Source organism: Aquarana catesbeiana, linkage group LG04 (assembly GCF_042186555.1).
Source record: "Aquarana catesbeiana isolate 2022-GZ linkage group LG04, ASM4218655v1, whole genome shotgun sequence".
Taxonomy (NCBI): Eukaryota; Metazoa; Chordata; class Amphibia; order Anura; family Ranidae; genus Aquarana; species Aquarana catesbeiana.
Window position 1 is genome coordinate 69,708,687 of NC_133327.1, and position 24,917 is coordinate 69,733,603.

At 42.8% G+C, this 24,917-nt stretch overlaps 1 protein-coding gene across 1 annotated transcript in view; it reads right to left on the reverse strand.

Annotated features, from left to right (window-relative positions):
• KLHL29 (kelch like family member 29) overlaps window positions 1-24,917 on the reverse strand; it is a 1,311,461-nt gene that overhangs the window by 128,462 nt on the left and 1,158,082 nt on the right. The window contains exon 13 of the mRNA XM_073625329.1: window positions 10,964-11,144. Coding sequence (XP_073481430.1) covers window positions 10,964-11,144 — 181 coding nt within the window. The remainder of the gene's footprint in view (window positions 1-10,963; window positions 11,145-24,917) is intronic.

Below are 24,917 nucleotides of genomic sequence, written 5' to 3' on the forward strand. Positions count from 1 at the left end.
ACGTACATAGTCCACTGTTTTCATTTAGGTCAGACCTAATCCATAAACTTGCACTGAAAGAAAGACGCGAAGGAAGCACCATCACTGTACAGCACTGCCAAGTAGGAAGCAGAGCCTGCATATCCAATGAGCAAACATGGCTGCCCCTGTGTACATATATAAATAATATAAGCAAATTTTTAAACATTAAAATTGCATGTTCAGTGAAGATAATTTAGCTGGATGTAGGTTGCACAAAAAATGAACTGGGCCTCTGTAGCTTACATGAAGAAATGTGTGTATTCTCCTCACTTTTGTCTGAAGCCTCCTGCCTTCTGTATATACAGTATCCTAATAAGCGGCTAAAGAAGACAGTGGCCACCGGAGGGAGCTCTATAAAGATTGGCATGGACCTCTGCATTACAGTAAGTGAGCCAACAGCTGAGAATCTGGGAATATGATTAGCACCTCTGCTCAAAAACAGCTAAGGTAAGGTCAGCTAACTTTTATCATCTAGAGTTTGAGTTCAGCATTCAAGTCAGACTTAAAGCGGAGTTCCAGCCTCTAAAATAAAACGTAAATACAAATAATGTAGCTGCTGACTTTTAATATAAGGACACTTACCTGTCCAGGGATCCCATGATGTCGGCCCCCGAAGCTGATTCGTCCATCGGCTCAGGTGCAGGCGCTGCCATTGCTACTAAGGAAAACTGGTTGCGAAGCCTTCAGGCTTCACAGCCAGGTTCCTACTCCACATGCACAAGTCACTCTGCACTTTCTGAATGGCCCCGTCGTCTTCTGGGACACACACTGGTCCCAGAAGGCAGCGGGGGAGGGGGGGGGAGGAAAAGAAGGCAGATCCAGATGTGGTAATTACGTACCTTGCTGTGGATGGAAGTACACATTTGTGCACTTCAAAAGGTACAAAACAAATAGAAAAAAAAAATATCCAAAAACAAGGGGGGTGGGGTGGTTTTTTGTTTAAGACCTAGTTGTATTTTTGTCTGGAACTCCGCTTTAACCACAGTCTTGCACTGAAATAGAGAAGCAGTGTATAACTCCTACTGTGCTGCAACTGGTCGATAGAAGGAGTACATGGAAGACTGCAGTGGACCTCTGCATTAATAAGTTATTTGTGGTAAATAAGAGGCTCCCTCTGCTGGCCATCTACATATCTGAAAATTAGCACCCTTGCTAAATGACAGCTAAGATAAGTTCTGTTAGCCTTTAAAAAGCCTAGTGTTTTGTTTTAGCGATCAGGTCAGATTTAACCACAGACTTGCTCAATCAAGAAGCACTGTTTATATTCGGCTGTGCTGTTAGTGGTCACTAGAGTGTGCCATTGGGAGAGTAGAGTGGACCACTGCATTAGGCTAAGTGAGCTGTAGTAGCTAAGAGGCTCCCTCTGCTGGTCATCTGCATAACTTAGAGTGTAATTAGCATTCTTGCATAATGACAGCTAAGGTGAGCTCAGTTAGCCTTGTAAAAAATCTACTGTTTTTTATTCAGGTATGACATAGGGCCTTGTTTACACAGGCATACTTAAGCGTACACCTGTGTGAACAAGGTCTTAAAGCGGGGGTCCACCTATCTATCGTTTTTTTTTTTTTTGAGTTCATTCACAAACTTTTCTTGTCAGCATTACATACTCACATATTGTGTGTAATATGTCCGCCTGTGTCAGATTTCGTCGGAAAGAATAACTTATATTAGTCACTGCAGGCGGTTTCCATCTTCATTGTGGGCATTTGAAGCCCACAAGCATTTATTTCCTGGATGCGGTGAATGCTGTGCTCCCAGCATTCACCGCTCGTTCCCGCACATGCTCAGTGGCATCCTGGGAAGCCTGAGACTAGCTCCCAGGATTCTGTGCGGAGTCTGGGAGAGGCTAGAAACACGCCTACTCCCACGGGAGGAGAACCAGGAAGTGCAAAGAAGAATAGAAAAATAGAAGGTAATTACGACGATTTAAATTTTTTTAAACAGCATGTCAGCATCTAGGCAAGGAAGAGAATACATACAGATATTGTTCAAAATTTGGGTGGAACCCCGCTTTAACCACATACATGCATTGAAATAGAAAAGCAGTGTTTACTGTATATCTGGCTATGCTGCCAGTGGTCAATAGAGGGAGCTCTTGGGAGATTAGAGTGGACCTTTGTATTGGGCAACATGAGAAGAAGTAGCTGAGAGGCTGAAGGCCACAATAAGGGGATACAATGATCTCTTCAACATTTAGTCAACTCAGTTTAGTTCATTAAGTTGTCCAATATAACTGCAAAAAGACTAACGTTTCCCTTCAATATTGCAAATCAGTGCTCACTTGCAGTGCCTTAAGCCTGTTTCTTTTAAATTGCCACAGCAGAGGGCTGACATTGCACCCTCCTGAATACAGCCACTCCAGGATCCACTCCAGGATCCAGAAAGCATGCCGCCGACAAGCAGGCAGGGCGTGAGCGATTCTCCTTCAGTAATTGCCTCGTGGCATAATTTTGTTCAGAATGTCAATTTTATGGCCGTGGGCACATCAAAAAGTCAGATTAGAAAATCCAATTAACCCCCCTTTTTTCTCTGTAAAAATATTTGATCTCCAAGAATAAACCAGATGGGACGTATAATATTAGTCTGTTTTTTTTCTCCTGCGCTGTCTCCGCTCATAAATCACGGAGAAGATAACTGCAGATTAATTATAACTTCAAGCCTTGCAAATCCCATCAGAAAGGTTTACAGTGTGCCCGTTGAGGACTAGCGAGATACAGAAACCAGGGCTCGGTGGGAGATTATGTAAAAAACGCCCTAATTGGAAACTTTAACTCCTTTGCAGCCTCTTACAGGGCCTGGAGGGGGACGCAGCGGGAGATCTTCAAGAACAAATTCACACACTAACCCAAAGTTTTGATATTAACTAATTAAAATGTTCATTATGGCACAGATGGAACATCTATATTTGCAGGATGTTCACACATAAAATTCTGTGACTGGGTGAGATATTTATAGATGCCGTCAATCTATCAAACCCCGACCTGCTCGAACAATGATCTATTAATGATCTGAAGCCAAAAGGGCAATTAAGGGGAATTTTTCAACACCCCATAAAAATAATTTCTTCCTATGGCAGTCATATTTTCCTTCTTTTAGCATGCTTCTGCATCATTACAGCGATACTGTCTGGATAACATGTGGAAATTTCTCTGAAAAATGCTAGTAAGAAAAAAATGGTGTTGGCAGCAATCCATTTAGGTGATTTGCTACAATGTGAAGAGAGGTAAAGTTAGGTGAAGTAAAATGAGCTTGAGCCCGATTTACTAAAGTGAAGTGAAACCAGTTAGACCTTCAGTATTATGTTAGGTTCACCAGGAGACAATGTAGTAGTTTGTCCCATCAGCCTAGTTGCTTTCTAAGGCTAGCTCAGATAGGGCGCCACCCGTACTCCCCAGCCACCTGACCACACAGGCAAGTGGTTGTAGAAGTGCTACCTGCCAAAGCAGCTGTGTCTTTGCTAGCTGCATGTTTGAACGATGGGGGGGGGGGGGGGATTTGGGGTGTCCTGTCTGACCTCACCACCAGCCTTAGACGGCACGTAGGAAGAAGGGAAAAAGTGCTACATTTACTTTGTCCCCCTGGGAAGAGAATGCATTATTAATAATCAAAGTGATAACTTTTCTTTTACCGATTGCCGACTAGCAGCAGTACATTTACTGCTAATGGGCAGCTCTCAAAGGCACTGCCATGTGAACTTCCTGTTTTAGAGGTGCACATGTACGCAGAGGTACGCAAGCCCCCTGCTGTTCTGTGCTGTGGTAAGACACAGCACGAGTTTGTCAGCAGGTTACAGCTTATGATTTTTGCTGTATAACTGCTGATCAGCTCTGGCCAATCACAGCAGAGGGATCTGTGTGTTTGTAAACACAACACACTGGGTGGATTCTGGGTGGATTTCTCCCTGCTTTCAGTTTAGAACTGAAAGCAAAGAGAGACTCCAGCCAGATCTGTAAGTAAAAGCAGCACACATACACTTGCATACATTTGTTAGGCACACAATGCCCTCCTGATCACTTCATGTCACCCAGCCAGCATAATTAGCATACCTCCCAACTTTTTGAGATAGGAACTAGGGATGGGCGAACGGTTCGCCCGAGCATAAGTTCGGGCTGAACTTTCATTGTTCGGGCGTTCGGCGAAGAGCCGAACAAACGGGTCGTTCGACCATTTGTTAGGCCCCACGAACCGACCACTATGCATTGTGACGCTGACCAGTGCATTGCAAGCCCTGATTGGCTGAAGCAGTGAAAGCTTCAGCCAATCAGGGCACAGAGCACTGTCAGAGTCATGATTGGACACTGTCATCATGACTTTATCCAAACATGGCTCATTCCCGCCCCACAGTAAAAAAGTATTCTTTCAATGGCAGCCATTTTCAGTGTGATTTCGGCGTGGAGAGATAGAACAGGGCTTTGTTCAGTGCTATTAGTTAGAGTGCTATACTGTGCTATTTTTCAATTGTCAGTGTAGAATATTAGTTTAGTCTCAATCTAATGCCCCGTACACACGGTCAGATTTTCCGATGGAAAATATTCTATGGGAGCTTGTTGTTGGAAATTCCAACCGTGTGTAGGCTCCATCTGACATTTTCCATCGGAATTTCCGTCACACAAAATTTGAGATCTGGATCTCAAATTTTCCGACAACAAAATCCGTTGTCGTAAATTCCGATCGTGTGTACACAATTCCGACGCACAAAGTTCCACGCATGCTCGGAATCAAGCAGAAGAGCCGCACTGGCTATTGAACTTCATTTTTCTCGGCTCGTGTTGTACGTCACCGCGTTCTTGACGTTCGGAATTTCCGACAAGATTTGTGTGACCGTGTGTATGCAAGACAAGTTTGAGCCATCATCCGTTGGAAAAAATCCATGGATTTTGTTGTCGAAATGTCCAATCGTGTGTACGGGGCATAAAGATAGTGTGAGTGTAGTGAGGAGGACCATCATTCAGCTTTGCATAGTGTGCAGCTAGAGTAGGGACAGCTCATATAGTTTTAGTGTAGTGCAGTGAGACCGTGTCATTCATACATACATTAATGTAGAGTAGGGACAGCTCATATAGTTTCAGTATAGTGTAGTGAGACCGTGTCAGTAATCTTGACATTCGTGTATAGCTAGAGTAGGGACAGTTCAGATAGCGTCAGTGTAGTGACGGCTGAACACCGTCTATTTGATTGCGTTACTACCAGTTTAACGCTATTTACTTCTGTGTGCATTACTGCCAGTTTAACGCCATATAGTTTTGTGTGCGTTACTGCCAGTTTAACGCCATATCGTTTTGTGTGCGTTACTGCCAGTTTAACGCCATATAGTTCTGTATGCGTTACTGCCAGCTTAACTCCATATAGTTTTGTGCGTTACCCAAGGAGGCCGACATCAAGAAAGACTAGAGAGCAGCCACCCTATTCCATCATATTCTGCAGCTGTCAGGGCCTTTTGCAGCACATCTGCAGCAGATCGCACTGTTGCTATCTGCAAACTGTGTCTCAGGCACATCAAACGTGGCAAAAAAACTGAACATTTGGGTACCACATGCTTAACAAGGCATTTAATGTCCAACCACTCAGCCCGTTGGCAAGAGCACCTAAAAGCCACACAAAAGGGGTACAAATCTATCCCTCCTCCTCCTTACTCACTTCAGTCTGCCCCTGTGATACTGACCTTTTAGCAGCCTCCACTGACAGGGATGATGGTATTGCACAGGGTATCCCAGGTCCTAGCAGCACATCTGCCAGCAGCACATCACCAGCTGTAGACTGTAGCTGGCAAATTTCCCTGCCCCATCTGCTGCAGCGGAAGAAAAATACAGTCCTTTCCACCCATATGCCCAGTGTCTGAATGAAAGCTTGTCAAAGCTGTTGGCTCTCCATCTTCTGCCTTTCAGTCTGGTGGATTCTGCCCCCTTCCGTGAATTCGCATAATGTGCTGTACCACAATGGCAGGTTCCCAGTCGCTACTACTTTTCACATAAAGCTGTTCCATCTCTCTACCACCACGTGGAAGGGAACGTTCTTGCATCAATGGGCAAGGCAGTCAGCCATAAAATCCACCTTACTGCTGAAACGTGATCCAGCAAGCATGGGCAGGGACAGTATATTTCCTTCACAGCACACTGGGTAATGCTGCTTGCAACTCGAAAGGATGCAGGACAGGGCTCAGTGCTGCAGCTTGTTGTGCCCTCACGTCTCCGTACAGCTGGTGGTGATGATGCCAGACCTGTGAGCTCTACCCCTTTCTCCTCCTCCTCCACCACCTCCATGCCTTCCTCTGCAGAATTGAACTTCAGGTACCCCTTAAGCGTTCAAAGTGCTATTCCCAGAGTCAGGCTAAAAGGTGCCATGCAGGGTTCAGCTGGTGTGTTTAGGGGACAAGAACCACACTGGAGCAGAGATTCTTGCAGCTCTGCAGGGACAGGCCCAGAGGTGGTTCACCCCACGCCAGCTGGAGCCAGGAATGGTGGTGTCCAATAATGGCTCAAACCTCCTGTCCACCCTCAGACAGGGAAAGTTGACACATGTGCCATGCCTGGCACATGTCCTCAATTTGGTGGCGCAGCGTTTCCTAAGTACGTACCCAGGGTTGCAAGATGTACTAAAGCAGGCCAGAAGAGTCTGTAGCCATTTCAGGTGGTCATACACAGCCAGTGCTCGGCTGGCTGAAATTCAGCGGGAATTCCACCAGCCCATAAAATGCCTGATTTGTGACATGCCCACCAGGTGGAACTTAACTTTGGGAATGCTGCAGCATCTATACATGCAACAGAGGGCCGTCAACACGTACCTGTGCCAGTACGGCACAATGACAGTCTCAGGCCGTCTTGGCTTTTTTTCCCCACGCCAATGGCTGATCATTAAGGATGCATGCACTGTATTGTCACCATTTGAGGAGCCCACAAGGATGGTGAGCAGTGACAGTGCATGCATCAGTGACACAATCCCTGTTGTGTTCCTGCTGGAGCATACTCTGCATGGCATTATGGACAGGGCACTGGAGACAGAGCAGCAGGAGGGAGAGGGGGACTTCCTTTCCTCTCAAGGCCCACTTTATCCAGACACCATCATTCCTATGTCAAAGAACACACAGGAGGAGAGAGGGGAGGAGGATGAGGAGGAGGATTCTGGCACTTTCATAGGCTTTGAAGAAGAGGAAGACATGCGTCAATCCATAAGCGATGGCTTTCCAACCCCAGGACCCTTGGTAGTAATACGTGGCTGGGAGGAGGAAGTTCCAGATGCTGTCATCCTGAGTGACCCGAGGAGTCTGCTTCTCGTTAAATTTGAGGCGCATGGGCAACCTCATGCTTCAAAGCCTGTGAAAGGACCCAAGAATACGTGACATAAAGGAGCAGGATGATTACTGGTTGGCAACCCTCCTTGACCACCGTTATAAGGGAAGGTCTCAGAACTCATCCCGTCCCCACAGAGAGTACAGAAGATAAAATCTCTTGAGGACACATTAAAGAGGATTTTATTGAGCGTTTTTCCTGACTCCAGTAGGTTACAGTGTCGTGGAAAACATCGTTTTAAGTCTTCTGTTGGTCAAGAGAGGAGCGTTGGAGAAGACGTCCACCTAAGTGAGGCATTTTGGAATTTTTTTAGTCCTCGCCGCCCAGGGCTGTCAGCTTTCACATCCCATCTGCAGCGTCTGCATCACATGGTGGACGAATACCTCGGGGCCAAAACAGAGATGGAGAGCTTTCCAGCTGACGATCCACTGACGTACTGGGTATTGAGAATAGACCACTGACCAAAACTTGCCCAGTATGCTATTGAGTTGTTGGGCTGCCCTGCATCCAGCATGCTTTCAGAACGGGCATTCAGTGCTGCAGGAGGTTTCGTCACTGATCATAGATTGAGTTCGTCCGCAGACTCTGTGGACCGTTTGACTTTTATAAGAATGAATCAGTTCTGGATTACCAGCTATGAGGCCCCTGATACCGATGTCACTGACTTATTGGGATGTGGAATCTCTGCAGGACTTCCAGGCTGCCTAGCTTTGAGGGTGTTCAATCATTTCATCTGGAAGAATGTTTTTGGTATAGGTTTCATGCGCACAATTAACACCCAAAGACCAATTTTTCTGTACCTGTTTGACAGGTGCATATCATTGCAATTTTTTACAGCAAGGCCAATTCTTGCTTTCATCAAGATTGCCTCTATAGGGTTACGGTGGGAAGGCGCCACCGACACCCAAAGACAATTTTTTACGTACCCGTTGCTTCTATCCAAAGTCAAGGTGACACCAGAATGTATCCAAAAAATCTCTAATCTTGTTCCCAGTGCACTACATTGTGGCCTCATCATACACACTGGCTCCCCAGCTGTTTCTGAACAAAATAAAGGCAGCTTGCAGGGAAAATGTCTTTTTTTTTTTTGGCTTTATAAATGCAATTATTGCTGCAGCAGATTCTAGATATGGTAAAGATCTGCCACTTTACAGGTAGACTAAGGGAACACCCCAGACACTATATTGGAAGGGATTTTTCATTTTTATGCTTTCACTTTAAAAATAAAAAAAATCACTGCTCATTTAAAAATGACGTTTTTCACAAACTTTTTTTTTTATTGATACATGTTCCCCAGGACAAAACCCGGACCCCTATAACCATTGTATGCCCAATTACTTGCGTATAAGCCTTCAAAATTGGCACTTTTGATTTTTGATGTTCGGGTCCCATTGACTTTAATGGGGTTCGTTATTCGGGTCCGAACTTTTGCATTGTTCGAAAGTTCTGGTGCGAACTGAACAGGGATCTGTTCGGCCCATCCCTGATAGGAACGAGGCACACCTATTAGCAATGTTGGCATAGGACACACCCCTGTCACACCCCCTTAAAGAAGAATTATACACAAAAAAAGGATGGGTTAAACCATGGGTGCTCAATCTGTGGCCCTTCAGCTGTTCGGGAACTACAAGTCCCATGAGGCATCGCAAGGCTGACAGTTACAAGCATTATTCCCAACTTGTAGTTTCGCAACAGCTGGAGGGCCACAGATTGCGCACCCATCTGTTAAAACCACAAGTGCTTTTTTACTACTACTATTCCTTTGTACTAGCTTTTGAAATTGACAAATATAGCAATTTAGAAATTGGATGAAATGTTTAGCACTGGGAAATACTTTTTGAAACAACTGCATTTTATATACCACTGTATAGATCAGATCAAAATGAGGGACAGATGATGAGGAAATAGGAACTTTGCTCCAAATCCGGGTCAGCCCCTCAAAATCAGGGGGACAGTTGGGAGCTATGCACTGGTACAGTATTATCACGGATCACTGTATTAGTGTCAGTAACAATGTCACTGTCAGTTAGTTAGTGTCTCTCCCAGCCACTAATGCCCCGTACACACGGTCGGACTTTGTTCGGACATTCCGACAACAAAATCCTAGGATTTTTTCCGACGGATGTTGGCTCAAACTTGTCTTGCATACACACGGTCACACAAAGTTGTCGGAAAATCCGATCGTTCTGAACGCGGTGACGTAAAACACGTACGTTGGGACTATAAACGGGGCAGTGGCCAATAGCTTTCATCTCTTTATTTATTCTGAGCATGAGTGGCACTTTGTCCGTCGGATTTGTGTACACACGATCGGAATTTCCGACAACGGATTTTGTTGTCGGAAAATTTTATAGCCTGCTCTCAAACTTTGTGTGTCGGAAAATCCGATGGAAAATGTCCAATGGAGCCCACACACGGTCGGAATTTCCGACAACACGCTCCGATCGGACATTTTCCATCGGAAAATCCGACCGTGTGTACGGGGCATAACAGTTAGCACCAGATTATCCACCACACTATCACAGTCACACTATAAGTCCCTGATTACTAGTATAGTGTCTGTACGGATCAGTATTTTGATCATGATCAGAACTATACTAGTACAAAGGAATAGTGTCCCAAAAAAAGTAATTTAGTTTTTATGAAAGGCATATAGCAGAATACATTTTGGTCTAAATTTAAGAAGAAAATTGATTTGATTGAATATGTTTTATAACAGAAAGTGGAAAATATTATTTTTTTCCAAAAATGTTTTGGTATTTTTTTGTATATATAATAAAAAAGAAAAAAGTAAGCTCTATTTGTGTGAAAAAAATGTATATAAATTTAATTTGTGTACGGTGTTGCATGACCGAGCAATTGCCAGTTAAAGCAGCACAGTGCTGAATAGCATAAAATGCCCTGGTCATGAAGGGGGTAAAACCTTCTGGAGGCCAAGTGGTTAAAATAAGGAAACGTAAAGTGAACCCAGGCCTATTTACTAAAGTGTGTATTTACCTCAAACATTTCCTCCACATACGATTTGTGTGTTTGTGATCACAGGTCCATAGCACTTCTCATGCCAGTAAATTAGGCCCAATCCTAATGGTCTCATCTGAGTTTAGTAAATAATACCCAGAAACCCACAAAAGGACTTTTTATTGTGTGCAGTAAACTATATAAACTTAATATCTCAAAGTATTACTAGAAATCTTTGGGGTCTTGTCTTAATTTTGTGATAGGGATTTCCCACCAACATATCGGAGTTCTATGACTCCTACCCACAGTCCAATGCAACCAGGAATCACGTACCTTCCTAAATGGATCACAGGCACTTATACTGTTATCATTGCTAACTTCACCTGGCCATACATTTGAACCTTTGTATCAAACACAAACTGTGCTCTTTTAAAAAGAAAAAAGTGTACTAGCAAATTGTACTTTATTTAAAAAAAATTATATGTCATATATTTCTCACCAAAAAAAAAAAAACCTATATAACGCCATGTTATTAAACATTTCATTTCTATGGCTTTCTTTAACTGCCAGACAAATTCTAAATCACTTTTCCATTGCTTTAATTTGTTGCACATGAGCCCAAGACACTTCCAAACTCCACAGGTGGACTTTAACTATAGTGTTTAAACTTAGCTTTGCAGGTATGTTTTACAGCTTACCTTTCAACATGGTCAACATTCCCAGCTGCGCCAAGGCCACCGATTGTATAGATTTTGCCATCGAACACCAGACTGTTGTGTCGACACCTTGGAACAATCATCCTGGAGACCAGATTCCAGTTATCAAGTAAAGACATGTAGCACCAGACATCCGCTAAAGCCACACCGGCTTCCATACCCCCTGAAATGAATACAGATAGAAGAATGATGCTTTAGATAATAATTTGCCCAATCAAGGTTACTTAGTAGGTTGAGGAACCCCAAGTGTTGGATTGTCCTGCCTTGTGAAGAAGAAGATGATAAGTGTCTATTATTGTGAGAGTCCAGTGATTAAGTTTAATTGCCAAAGAGCCTTGCAGTACTGGGGTTCTAGACTAATTTCTTACAAGCGATACTTTCTGCATGTAGTCTAGATGTTCTGCAAGTCATTGTGCAAGTTTTCTCTGGGGGTTTCTTTGGTTTTCCTTCCATAGTTCCAAAACTAACTTCACTGGCTTCTGTTAAAGTTAGCACACTTTTAAGCCCATACATGGATTGAAATTCAACTGGTTCAGCAGGGAGCGGCTGAATCTCGATCCATACATGGGCTAGCTGGTTGCTCACAAGACGATCTATCTATTGATTTGCGTCCAAACAGCCTGTTGGGTTTGTCCTGAGCGATCAATGCCTCCGGCTATAGCCGACAACACTGATCTTTGTATTCTGCTGGCGAAGAAGGTTCTGTGCAGAGCACAATAACGCTGCAGGAAGGATTCTCTCATCATCAGTGTGATCTGCCCCTTTTTATTTTTGTTCAGCCTACTGGTAAAACAAAAAAATGTATGGTAGATTGAACGATCCCTCAGGGGCAAAGCCTAACATGAACAGGTGATGTGCTCCTTTTACGGATAGCACAGTGTTTAGCAATTCTTGTAACACTGGGATCCTCAGATCGAATCCTGGTCAGGACACTATCTGCATGGAGTTTGCCTGTTCTCTCTATGCTTGCATGGGTTTCCTACAGTTTCCCACTACGCTTCAAAGATAGGTATGTTAATTGGCTTCTATCTTTAGCAGCCCTAGTATGTGCGGGTATACCATTGACTAGGGACCTTAGATTGTAAGCTCCTTGAGCGCAGGGACTGATATCAATGTACAATATGTAAAGCACTATATATATATATATATATATATATATATATATATATATATATATATATATATATATATATATATATATATATATATGTATATATATATGTATGTATGTATGTATATATATATATATATATATATATATATATATATATATATATATATATATATATATAAAAAATGTGCAATAGTATATGCTGGTGTTATTCAACTTAGTAAAATAAATATAATATAAATAACTTAGAATAAGTTCATCCTGTAAAGGTAATTATTGTTACATTAATTGTCTTCATACAGAAATATTTCACAATCCAAAACAAAGAATAATTTAGATGCCTAAAAAGTGCTATTTATGCCTAAGTTGTCCCCTTAACAAACTCCCAGAGCAACAACCCTCTTTGTTTATAAATACATAGGGGTGTAATTATAAAAAAAAACTGCATATCAATTGACCAGTGAAAGGGCATGTACATTCATTCAAATGTTTTTAATTAATTTAAAATAGAAAAAATAAAAATACTGCATTCGGCCACTAGATGTTGCTAAGTATCAGAAGATGTTCATATGATACCTACCACCATCTAATAGCCAAATTAGATATACAGTATTCAATTTTAATTTCAATAGTTTTTTATTGGGTTTTAACAGATATAACAATTATAATGTAAACAAGTACATGCATGACATCTTAATGGTGCATTAGATTGTAGGACATATAGTACAACACTTTACATCAGGAAATATCGGGCGCAATAAATGCGTCAATTACAGCTAACGACTATAACATATATGAATACTTAGGATCAAACAAGCCCCTAAGAGTATGACCATCATGTTAGCAGTATTCAATTTTAAATTAATGAAAAACATTTGACCAGCAAAAGAAAATAGCCTAACATTCATTGAATTGCCCCATTCACACAGAATGAATGCACGTGAACTTTCACTGGATGAATTGCTATGCATTTTTTTAATAAATACACTCTATAATGTTTTTAGGGGACACAAATTTACAAGAATGTAGCTTTATTCTAAAATCTGCTTTTCTTTCTTCTGAGTCATAAAAAGTATATGAAAAACTACTCTATCTCTTGTCATCCTTTAATGTGAATGGGCTGTTGTTCTCTACTTCACTATATGGGGCTGTACATATAGCAAGTGGATAATCAGCAGCACCAACTGGACAAGACCTTGTAACGGAGATGCTGAGGATTTAGAACAAACTTAGTGCTGCTCCAGGTGAACTCTCAAAGACTTTTTGCTATGAATATAGCTCGAGGGTGCTGCACAGCTCATCTGTAATGCCACATACACACGATCGGAATTTCGGCCCGCAAAAGACCGATGAGAGTTTTTCGTCAGAAAATGCGACCGTGTGTATGCTCCATCGGACTTTTGCTGGCCGAATTCCAGCCAGCAAAAGATTGAGAGCATGCTCTCAATTTTTCGGTTGGAAAAAGTTCCTATCCAAAAAGGCGATCGTCTGTGGCAATTCCTACGCATGTTTGGACACAATTCGATGCAGGCTCGGAAGCATTGAACTTCATTTTCTCGGCTCATCGTAGTGTTGTACGTCACCAGGTTCTTGGCGGTCGTAAGTCAGCAAACTTTTGCGCGACCGTGTGTATGCAAGATAAACTTGAGTGGAATCCCGTTGGAAAAGCCATCATATCTTTTTCCGACGAGAAGTCCGATCGTGTGTACACGGCATAAGAAGAACCATAGAAAAACAAAAAGTCCTGAATTTGCTGCACTCCTTGATATCTCTATTGTAGTATCAAAATCACATCACAGGTATAGCAGGAACAATAAAAGTGATGCGTTTCACGCCAAATACAGCACTTACTTAAACCAGACTTTTTGTTCTTCTAGAGATACGGAGGATGGCAGACTTGACACAACACTCCTCATTCCTGTACTAGGGGACTGGAGATTCATACAGCAAAAATAAATTGTAGTATTTCCATTTGCCAAGGTCAATAATTTGCATATTGCAGTGAATTTATATAAAATTTAGTGTAACAAAGTTGCACATATTTACAGCATGGCGGTTAAAATGTCTTGCATGTTTGGCTGAATCTGGAGTTCTTTAAGTGTTATTTACAGTGTCTGACAATCTAGATGCAAATGCACTGCCTGGGAATCCTGTGTGACATTAGAAAGGGTTACTCTCTTCCTTCGTCTGAGAATCGGGGATTTTGGAAAATCTTTTATAGAGAGTGAAGAGAGATCCCCGAGGACAGTCTGCCTGCAGCAAGTCATGGCTGCCTCCGACGTGATGTCGCTGAGGATGAGCCCGCCTCGAACTTTCTCATGCTAGCTCTGGTACCTGCGGTGCTGATTAGCATTTCTCATTTTACAAATGTTTCCTAGCTGTCTGAGCTGCCTCTAATGTACTGAATTGGTGTGGGCATCTCCTCATTAGGAAAGCAGAGTAATGCTATTTTAATGCCACCAGACACAAACACAAACACACAAAGAGTGCACTCTCTGCACAGTTATCGACATTCCAAAATCTTTTCCAGGGTCAGCTTCACGCTAAGCTGAGATAGTTGAGGTCAATGTGAACATGCAGGCAAACAGGTGTTGAATACCCAATCATGTGTTCATTAAATTGAAAAATGGGTACTTTTTGCATTTCAAATGCTACTTTACAATATATAACATACATTAACTTTAAATAAATTACTGGAAATTAGTGTAGCACGTGAAGGTGCTTATTACACAAATTGAGCAGGTTTAAAAACCAGGGACATATGTTTAGAACCTAGGAAATATCTTCATAACCTGCCATTTCAACAAATAATCCATCATACAGTATATTTTAACTGTTTCTACTGGAAGCACTGGCAGAACATGCAAGTTTACGCCTATACATTCAATGAAGTTTTCAGTGGATAACGGGATATGTAGTTCCTTAAAGTTGCAGTCTAGAATAGATATTAGTTAACTTTTAGAGTAAGATATGAATTGCCTTGTGTTTGTGACATTGATTGCAGCATCCTAAGTTTCTGGCAGTTCTTTTAGGCATAGTTTCCAACAGTCCTTCTTTTGAAAGCACAGTCCATCTCTATTCCCCAAAACTATCTATCCCCTTTTAATCCACATATGTCCCACTTTTACATAGTTACATAGTTAGTCAGGTTGAAAAAAGACACAAGTCCATCCAGTTCAACCATTAAAAAAAAAAAAAAAAAAATCGTACAATCCAATATACCCACAGTTGATCCAGAGGAAGGCAACAAACCCCAGCAGAGCATGCTCCAATTTGCTACAGCAGGGGAACAAATTCCTTCCTGATTCCAGAGAGGCAATCGGATTTTCCCTGGATCAACTTTACCTATAAATGTCAGTACCCAGTTATATTATGTACATTTAGGAAAGTATCCAGGCCTTTCTTAAAGCAATCTACTGAGCTGGCCAGAACCACCTCTGGCGGGAGTCTATTCCACATTTTCACAGCTCTTACTGTGAAGAAACCTTTCCGTATTTGGAGATTAAATCTCTTTTCCTCCAGTCGTAAAGAGTGCCCCCTTGTCCTCTGTGTTGACCGTAAAATGAATAACTCAACACCAAGTTCACTATATGAACCCCTTATATATTTGAACATGTTGATCATATCCCCCCTTATTCTCCTCTTCTCAAGAGTGAACAAATTCAGTTCCTCTAATCTTTCCTCATAGCTGAGCTCCCCCATGCCTCTTATCAGTTTGGTTGCCCTTCTCTGCACTTTCTCCAGTTCCCCGATATCCTTTTTGAGAACTGGTGCCCTAAACTGAACTGCATATTCCAGATGAGGTCTTACTAATGATTTGAACAGGGGCAAAATGATATCTCTCTCTCTGGAGTCCATACCTCTCTTAATACAAGAAAGGACTTTGCTCGCTTTGGAAACCGCAGCTTGGCATTGCATGCTATTATTGAGCTTATGATCTACCAAAAACCCCAGATCCTTCTCCACTATGGATTCCCCCAGTTGTACTCCCCCTAGTATGTATGATGCATGCATATTCTTAGCCCCCAAGTGCATAACTTTACATTTCTCAACATTAAACCTCATCTGCCACATAGTCGCCCAATTAGACAGAGCATTGAGGTCGGCTTGTAAATTGGAGACATCCTGTAAGGACGTTATTCCACTGCATAGCTTGGTGTCATCTGCAAAGACAGAAATGTTACTTTTGATCCCAGACCCAATATCATTTATAAAGATATTAAAGAGTAAGGGTCCCAGCACTGAACCGTGTGTGCGGAACTGTATCGAACGCTTTTGCAAAATCCAAGTAAACCACGTCCACAGCCACCCCTCTGTCCAAGGTTTTACTTACCTCTTCATAAAAAGAAATCAGGTTTGTCTGACAACTTCTGTCTTTCATGAACCCATGCTGTCTGTTGCTTAAAATGTTTTTTTCCAGCAAGAACTCGTCTATGTGGTCTTTTATTAAACGCTCCAGTATCTTCCCGACTATAGAAGTTAAACTAACAGGTCTATAGTTACTTGGTAAAGACTTTGATCCCTTTTTAAATATAGGCACCACGTTCGCCCTGCGCGCCCTTTTAGATCTGAAGCATAGAAGTAAATAGCTGGTTTAGCTCCTTGAATCATTTATAAACCTCTAAACCAGTGGCTTCTATCCAGCTGCAGATCTCCTCATCTCCCAGCTCTTATAGTGCCCTCCAACCTTTCATAGTGAAAATGGGAAAGGAGGGAGGCGCACCTAAGTGTAGTATTACAAAGTTATTTAATAGAGCAAAAAGTAATGCACTTACACAAGAGAAGACATCAAAGGCGTATCTTTCATATGGGAGGTCCTCCTCAAGGGGTGCCAGCAATCCGTTTTCCCAGCGTTCGGCAGTGTTCGCGCCTCTACAGGATGCTGATTCCAAAGCAGGAAGTGAAGGGGATCCTGGCTGCCTGCCGTGGACCGCACGGAGAGAAATTACATCACCCAGTGGGCGGACCTCGGTGTAGGAAGGACAGGAAACTAGGCTATGTGCTCGGAGCATACAGCTCCTTCTACTGGCCTATACTGAGGTCCGCCCACCGAGTGACGTCATTTCGCTCCATGCGGTCCACGCCAGGTGTTTCGTCACATATGGCGACACATCCCATTTGGCTACAGAAGTGTTGATTCACTGAGAAATGTTGCACTGCACATGCGTAACTTGCCAATATGCATTTCAAAAGTTTTTACGACAATACGGAGCAGTGAAACCGTCAGAAAATGTCACGGAAGTGACGTTACAGACAAGCTCTTCTTCTGTATAATTATTGATTGTAAGACACCACTTTGCAACAGGGCCCCTCGCGGGCTCGCTTCACTCGCCACGCTTCGCTCGCCACGCTTCGCTCGCCACGCTTCGGGCACGGCCTCTCTTCGCTTGGCATAATTGTAATCTAACTCTATGTCCACTTGGATGGTGGGGCTTGAACCTGGACTTAGGAGTGGAGCTGGTTTTAGTGTGCTGTTTTGTCGTAAAAGTGTTGGAAAGCATATGGCGGCATTGCGCATACGCACTCCAGCGGGTAGCCAAATGTGATGGGTCGCCGTATGTGATGCTACACAGGCACGAACACCACCAAATGCTGGGAAACTGGATTGCTGGCACACCTCAAGGAGGACCTCCCATATGAAAGAAATGCCTTTGATGGCTTCTCTTGTGTAAGTGCATTACTTTTGCGCTATTAAATAACTTTGTGATACTAAACTTAGGTGCGCCCCCTCCTTTCCTCTTTTGCATTTCTCACAGAGTACTCTGGATACGCTCTGGGGATGGCTTTCACCTGAATTGTTTAGAGCATATATACATATGGACAAACTCCTACCACAATAAGGGCAATGTTAACTTTATATATATAAAACTGAATTACTATACAGGCTTTCTCACTGTTATGCGCTGGGTACCCCTTTTCTCTACAACCTTTCATAGTGGACAGCAGTGCTCCTTAGCCTCCAAAGCACCCCCAACCTCACACAAATCTCCCCAACCTTCCACAGTGCCACCCAGCCTACTGTAGAGCCTATGGAGCCTTAATATGCCTCCTATCTCCAACACTGTCACACACTGTCTTCCAACTTCCCACAGTGTGCCCCAGGCCCTGCAGAACCCTCCAGTCTCCCACAGTGTCCTTGCGAAGTCCCCATCCTTCTGGAAAGACCCCCAGCCCCTCCAGAGACCTCATCCCCCACAGTACGATGTACATATTGCCAGGACACCAGGGATCTTCAAATAACATGCATAAGGAGAATGCATTCTTCTGCTGTGATGTGATCTTTTAAAAATAAAAAAAGGCAATTTTTGAAGATTTCTGGTGGGCTGGCAATATGTACAGTACATTGTTCCATGATGTTACCTGTTTTCAGCTGGCAGTTGCTGCAGCACCCTCTTACCTCTTAGCCTACTACAGGAAAGTGTGGGATAGCAATATTGTTTGCCATTCGTTTCCTGGACCCCTTTCAAAAATCTAATCTTCTACAAGGCCACCAAATATGCTACAGATCTCCGATTCCCCCCACCCCACCACCACAGTGACACCAATTATTACCCAGGGCTTTACAGCCTTTCCGGACATATTTTGCATTCCTATATTTATAACGTGAGTATAAACAGTTTTTTTACCATTGGGGCATGGGAGGTTTTAAAAGAATTTACCTGGCCCTGGTCTCAATAACGTTAAGAACCACGGTCCTAAACCAGCCTATTTCAACCTTTTTATCTCAAGGGAACTCTTATAACAATTTTCAATTAACCGGAAACCCCTGGTGATAATTCATTAATTGATGGTCAGTGGAGAATATCCCTTACAGTGGTGGTCAGAATGGCACAAACAACCAAAAAGATCATTGGCATCATGCCGAGTGGTGTTGGACCAGAAACAATGTAGTCACCATCAGATGGGAGGTCAACCACATCTCAAAAAACTCATAGCAACCTCTGGATGAAACAAGTGGGCGGCACAGCGGTGTAGTGGGTAGCACTCTTGCCTAGCAGTAAAAAGGGTCGCTGGTACGAATCACAACCATGACACTACCTGCCTGGAGTTTGCATGTTCTCCCTGTGCCTGCGTGGGTTTCCTCTGGGTACTCCGGTTTCCTCCCACACTCCAAAGACATGCTGGTAGGTTATTTGTCTTCTGTCCAAAATTGGCCCTAGTATAAGAATCTGAGTTGGGGACCTTGAAGGGTAGGGACCGATGTGAGTGTGCGATGCATGTGTGGAGTGTTGTGTAAATTGATGGCGCTATATGGGTACTTTAAAAAAAAAATAATATAATAGATGAGCATCTTAATGAGACACAATGTACAGGGATAGGGACAATTGTAGACACGCACCCACACTCACTCAGGTTGAACTGGATGGACTGGTGTCTTTATTCAACCTTGCTAACCATGTAACCATGTAACCATGTAGATGAAAGAAAGCCGGCAGCTTGATCTTCTACAATGAATACATTTATGAATCCAGGTGTGGTACAAAATAATACAGGACTTACACAGTTCGACGTGTAGCCTTAATCATAGCCATTGCCTTAATCATTTATTCATTGCGTAAGATGGAGCTGCCGGTTTTCTTTCATCTACATGTTTGCTCGGGTGCTAGGAGGACACTACAAGTCAGGGAATTACTACAGGTGTTTTCTACTATATTTAACCTCTGGAGGAAGCCTAAGGTTCCTTGGTACCCTGGCTAAGAATGGTTTTGAACTTTATAATATAGTTTACCCTGTAAATAAAATAATTTATTTTCAACTTATTTACAATATAAGGGAAACGTAACAATGACTAGAAATTATTATTTTAATTTTTAACCCTGTACATAATAAAGAAAAGTATTTTCTGCCATGATGATCCTATTGCCTTATTGCACATGCAGTTTATGCACTTACCAGTTCACCTTATTGCTGCTGTCTACAAGTCCTGATCCCAAAGAAACAATAAAAATATGCCAGAACCCATTCCACCACAAGATCACATGGTCAGGGTGGTGAACTGCATCAAGCACTCATGAACCCACCTTCCTTTATTATCTATGGGCACCCTGTCTCACTGTACAACTGGCTTGCAATGCATACTAGTACTTTTATTTCTGTCATGGTTGGAGTTTGCCTATTGATCAGTTGGCTGCCAAGGCATGCTGGGAGATGCACAGAGCTAAACCACTTGAATACTAATTAAGCAGGCTGGCAGGATATGTTTAATCTTTGAGCTGTCCAGAGATATGTTTATATTGGTTTATATTATTATGATATTATATTATACTATACTATATATCATATCATATTAACTATTTGTTTAACTGGTTGACAGCAGGGCAATTTGTAGCTTCTTGGAGGCTGAATCACAACAGCTTTTCAACCCCTCTGATAACAACACACTGGTTTCAGTAGCTCATTATCAAAAATGTCAGAATTTACCAAAAACCGACTTATTAGTTAGGTAACTGGCAGGGCTTTTTGGAGGTTCTTTCAGTGACTACAGGGCTCTTTCGTTTAAATCACTGGTCAGCTGAGACTCATGTCTGCACATTGCTGCAATCTAACACTGTTTATTAATGGTTATGTGCTTGAAGAAAGGCAGGCCTGGAGCTATGAATGAAATTAATTGAGCGCAGAGCAGACATGAACCAGGTAGCATGAAGAAAGTAACAGTATTTACTGGATTCGCTGAAGAAGTGGAGTAATGGGGAGGCGTGTAGGAAAGTATTTAGCAAGGAGGAGTTTGACAGATCTAGTCGGAGAGAAGTCATTGAATGAAAGTTCCCTCCCTCCTGCCCTAATGTTTTTTGTAATGTTGAGAAATTACAGTGGTTTTGGTAGATTTTGGCCTTCTTGGGTCCTTGAAATATGGTGTTTTGGGAAAAGGCGGGGACTTATCTTAGGTATGGTGTCCTCTAGTTCAGTGGTCATCAACCCTGTCCTCAGGGCCCACTAACAGGCCAGGTTTTATGCATTGCCTTGGGGAGATGCAGACTAGAATACTGCAATCTCTGAGCAGCAAATTATATCACCTGTGATGTATTTCAGTTATCTTGCAAACCTGGCCTGTTAGTGGGCCCTGAGGACAGGGTTGATGACCACTGCTCTAGTTGGTCTGGTCAACTAACAGTGATCAGAAATTGTAGACTGCTAAGATGTCTGAGGTCACCCGGGATAGTCCCGAGGCAGTGTTTTTGTGGCTGGGGGCATAGCTTAGCTAACTGGTGCCATAGACACAAGCATTTTAGTATATGGTACCTTCAAGGGCTTGCAATATCATTGGATCTGTCATTTTATATGTTTGTTATTTATTTTGTACATTGTTTTATAATAAAAAGCCTTATGGCCATTTAACTCAACTCTTGAGCAAAGTGTTTTCTTTGGGGTTAGAGGGGGTGGAGTTAGGAGGAGTAGGCCAGAGGTCATTAACTTGGTGACCTCTAATCTACCCTTCTCAGGGTGATTCCTAAAAGTGCTATGCTGACTGTATGAGTGAGCGGTTAGCAGGAGACATCTATGGACCTGAAATAATACTGTGTTGCCTGTAAATGCATAGGGATGTAATGCAGTAAAGTTATATCATACTATACAATATTAACAGGTCTTATGCACTATTTTAAAATAGATTTTAGAGCTTTGTCTCCTGCTGATGGTTCCTGATTTGCCAGTGGTTTATCTCTCTTTTTAGATACGGTACAGCATAGTTTCTCAGCCTGTTTTCAGTTGTGGCACTCTGTAAGAGTATGCAAAATGTCAAGGCTCCCCAGTCAAAAATGTAAACCTGGGGAAAAACCGAGCCTGAGACATGGCACAAAACCACCTTAATGAAATTGATATTTACATCAAATTCCCACTTCACATCAGAGGTTCCCCATCACATCAGAGGTCTACCCATCACATCAGAGCCCCCCTTCACATCAGAGTTCCCTCTTCACATCAGAAGCCCCCTATCATATCAGAGGCCCCCCATCACATCAGAGGCCTCCCCATCAGAGTCACCTCTTCATCACATTGGAGCCCATCATCACAAGACAGTTGTTCCTATACATGACCCCCCATCACATTGGCATCCCCAATCACATCAGAGCTTTTTGCCCAATAAGGACATCAACAGGAGCATATGGCCCTATGCCCCTGTTGATGTCCTTATTGGACGAAACGCGTCGGGTTATGCTACTTGCTCCCCATATTGCTTTTTTTATTGTGATCACTTTTATGTATTATTGGTTTTAATAAACCTATATTATTGACCTGCACTATTGGAGCCCCCCTCTTCTTTTATACATACTTATTTTGGAGAGAGTTGCTGTGGTGTGTTTCCTGGATACGCTTTACCTCCAGTCCTGCAGAGCTTCATGAGGCTGTTTGATGACATCTGTGGAGACCCAGACTTCCATTTCCATCCGTGGGAGCCACTGATTCGATTATCCAAGCCTTACTGACCTAGTGTCGCTGGCATCTAGGTCTACCTTATTCGGTAAGAGTACCTTATCATTTCCATTCCTTGGATTCACCACTGTTGAACTCGCATAAGGTCGTTTACACGATAGAAGATTGACTCTTCATTATCCTTTCCTTTGGACTTTGTTTATTTTTGTACACATTTTGGACTTTGCACTTTGGGACTGATTGTCCCCAATTGGGTTTATTCCCCACATTTGTTTCTATTTTTTCTTTACACTTTACACAGAGCATACATCATGTTAGCGCTACATTTTTTACAATTTTTGGTTTAAAATTTTGGTCACATTTTATGTAGCAGCTGTCACTATATATTGATATTTGCGCAGTATTTTTCCACTTTTATTGCTTGAGTGTTACCTATAACTCTGTCTCCTCCTCTCCACTGCCTCTTTCTGCAGGGGTCCCCCAAGGCTCTATTCTTGGACCCTTCCTCTTCTCTATCTACACCTCCTCTCTTGGTCACTTGATAACCTCCCATGGCTTCCAATACCATCTCTACACCGATGACACCTAAATCTATCTCTCTACCCCTCACCTCACTCCTTCAGTCTCCTCTCACATTACTAACTTACTAACTGACATATAAACATGGATGTCACACCACTTCCTCAAACTAAATCTTTCTAAAACCGATCTGATAATATTCACCCCTGCCTGTGCCCTTCTCCATGACTTTTCCATAAAGATCAATAATACAACTATCAGTCTCTCCCCTCATTTCAGGGTCCTAGGTGTAATCCTAGGCTCCAAACCTGTCCTTTCAGCCCCCAATCCAATCACTGTCAAAAGCATGTAGACTTCGTCTTTGTAATATATCTAAAACTCTCTCCTTTTTTAAATGCTTGCCGACCCACTGCAGTACATATACTGCGATGGGGTGGCTCCTGCAGGCACAGCAGTGTGCCTGTATGTTGCTGCCTGTTTCCGAGTGGGCTGTGCGTGTCCCCACCCACTTACTCCCCTGTGACTTGACACAACGGGAGTTTGTCAGCAGATCCCCACCAATGATTCATGACCGGGACCTGCTGATCGGCTGTGTTTATTCGCTATTGTCACACAACTGGGTGGGCTCGGAGCGCAGTGCTCTGCGCCCCGAGCCCACACTTTTTTGAAGCCTATTAGAGCCTCTGGCTCTAATCACGTGCTTAAAAAAACAACAACTCCCCTTCGGAAACCATGCATCTGGGACCCTGCACGTAGATTGGGGGCCAGACGCATGGATGGGGGGGCGGTGCCACCACTGTGAAAATGTGCTGCTGTGAAAAAACACACAGGGCTGCCATTCATTCTGAATAGCACCCTAACACATGCAAAATGACCATGCAATTTCCCTGCGGGCCGCGTTTTGAAAAAGGTGTCTGCGCCTTTTTTCTGCGAAAAATGCAGGCACGTCAGGCCCACAGAAATGCATCGATGTGAACCTAAGGTCCCTCCTTTGCTATCTTTCACCTTGACTGTTGCAGCTCCCTTCTCTTAGGCCTACCTATTTAGCTATCCCCTCTTCAGTCCACCATAAATGCTGCTGCTAGACTTATCTACCTTACCAACCATTCAGTGTCTGCCACCCCTCTTTGCCAATCCTTCCATTGGCTTCCGACAGATCAGCGTATTAAATTTAAAATACTAACAACAACTTGCAAAGCCATCCACAACTCTGCCCTGAGCTACATCACCAATCTTGTCTCAAAATATCACCCAAACCGTCCTCTCCACTTCTCCCAAGACCTCATGCTCTCTAGCTCTGGTCTCCTCGATGCTCGTCTTCAGGACTTCTCCAGAGCCTCTCCCATCCTCTGGAACCCTGTACCTCAATCTGTCCAGCTATCTCCTAGACTGGCTATCTTTAGGCAATTCCTCCAAACTCATCTATTTAGGGAAGCCTACCCCGCCTCTACCTAATATATTCTTCCATCAGCTCATCCCTCACAGTTATTACCTTTTGTTTCACTTGCCCCACCCTATTAGATTGTAAGCTCTTATGAGCAGGGCCTTCATAACCCTTGTGTATTTTATTGTAACTTTACTGTATTCCTGTATATTGTTAAGCGTTGCGCAAATGTTTGGCACTAAACTAAATAAATATGAATAGATAAATCTAGCATAATAATAATGAAAATAATAATACATTGTTTCCTCGCTTCTGATTGTACATTGTATGCCATTAGGCATTGGAAATGTGGCACAGCAATTGATGCTCTAGTTAAAGTTTCAGGTTCAGATATAGAAAGAAAAGCTAAAGATAAAAATATAAATTCTTTATAAGTAAGCCTGCAGAAGGCTGCAGATTTTAAATTGGGCTCAGCCTAATACCATCTGCACCCTGGTCCCCACTGACCTACATGAGAAAATGAAGATTTAAAAGCCTGCCCATCAAGGCCT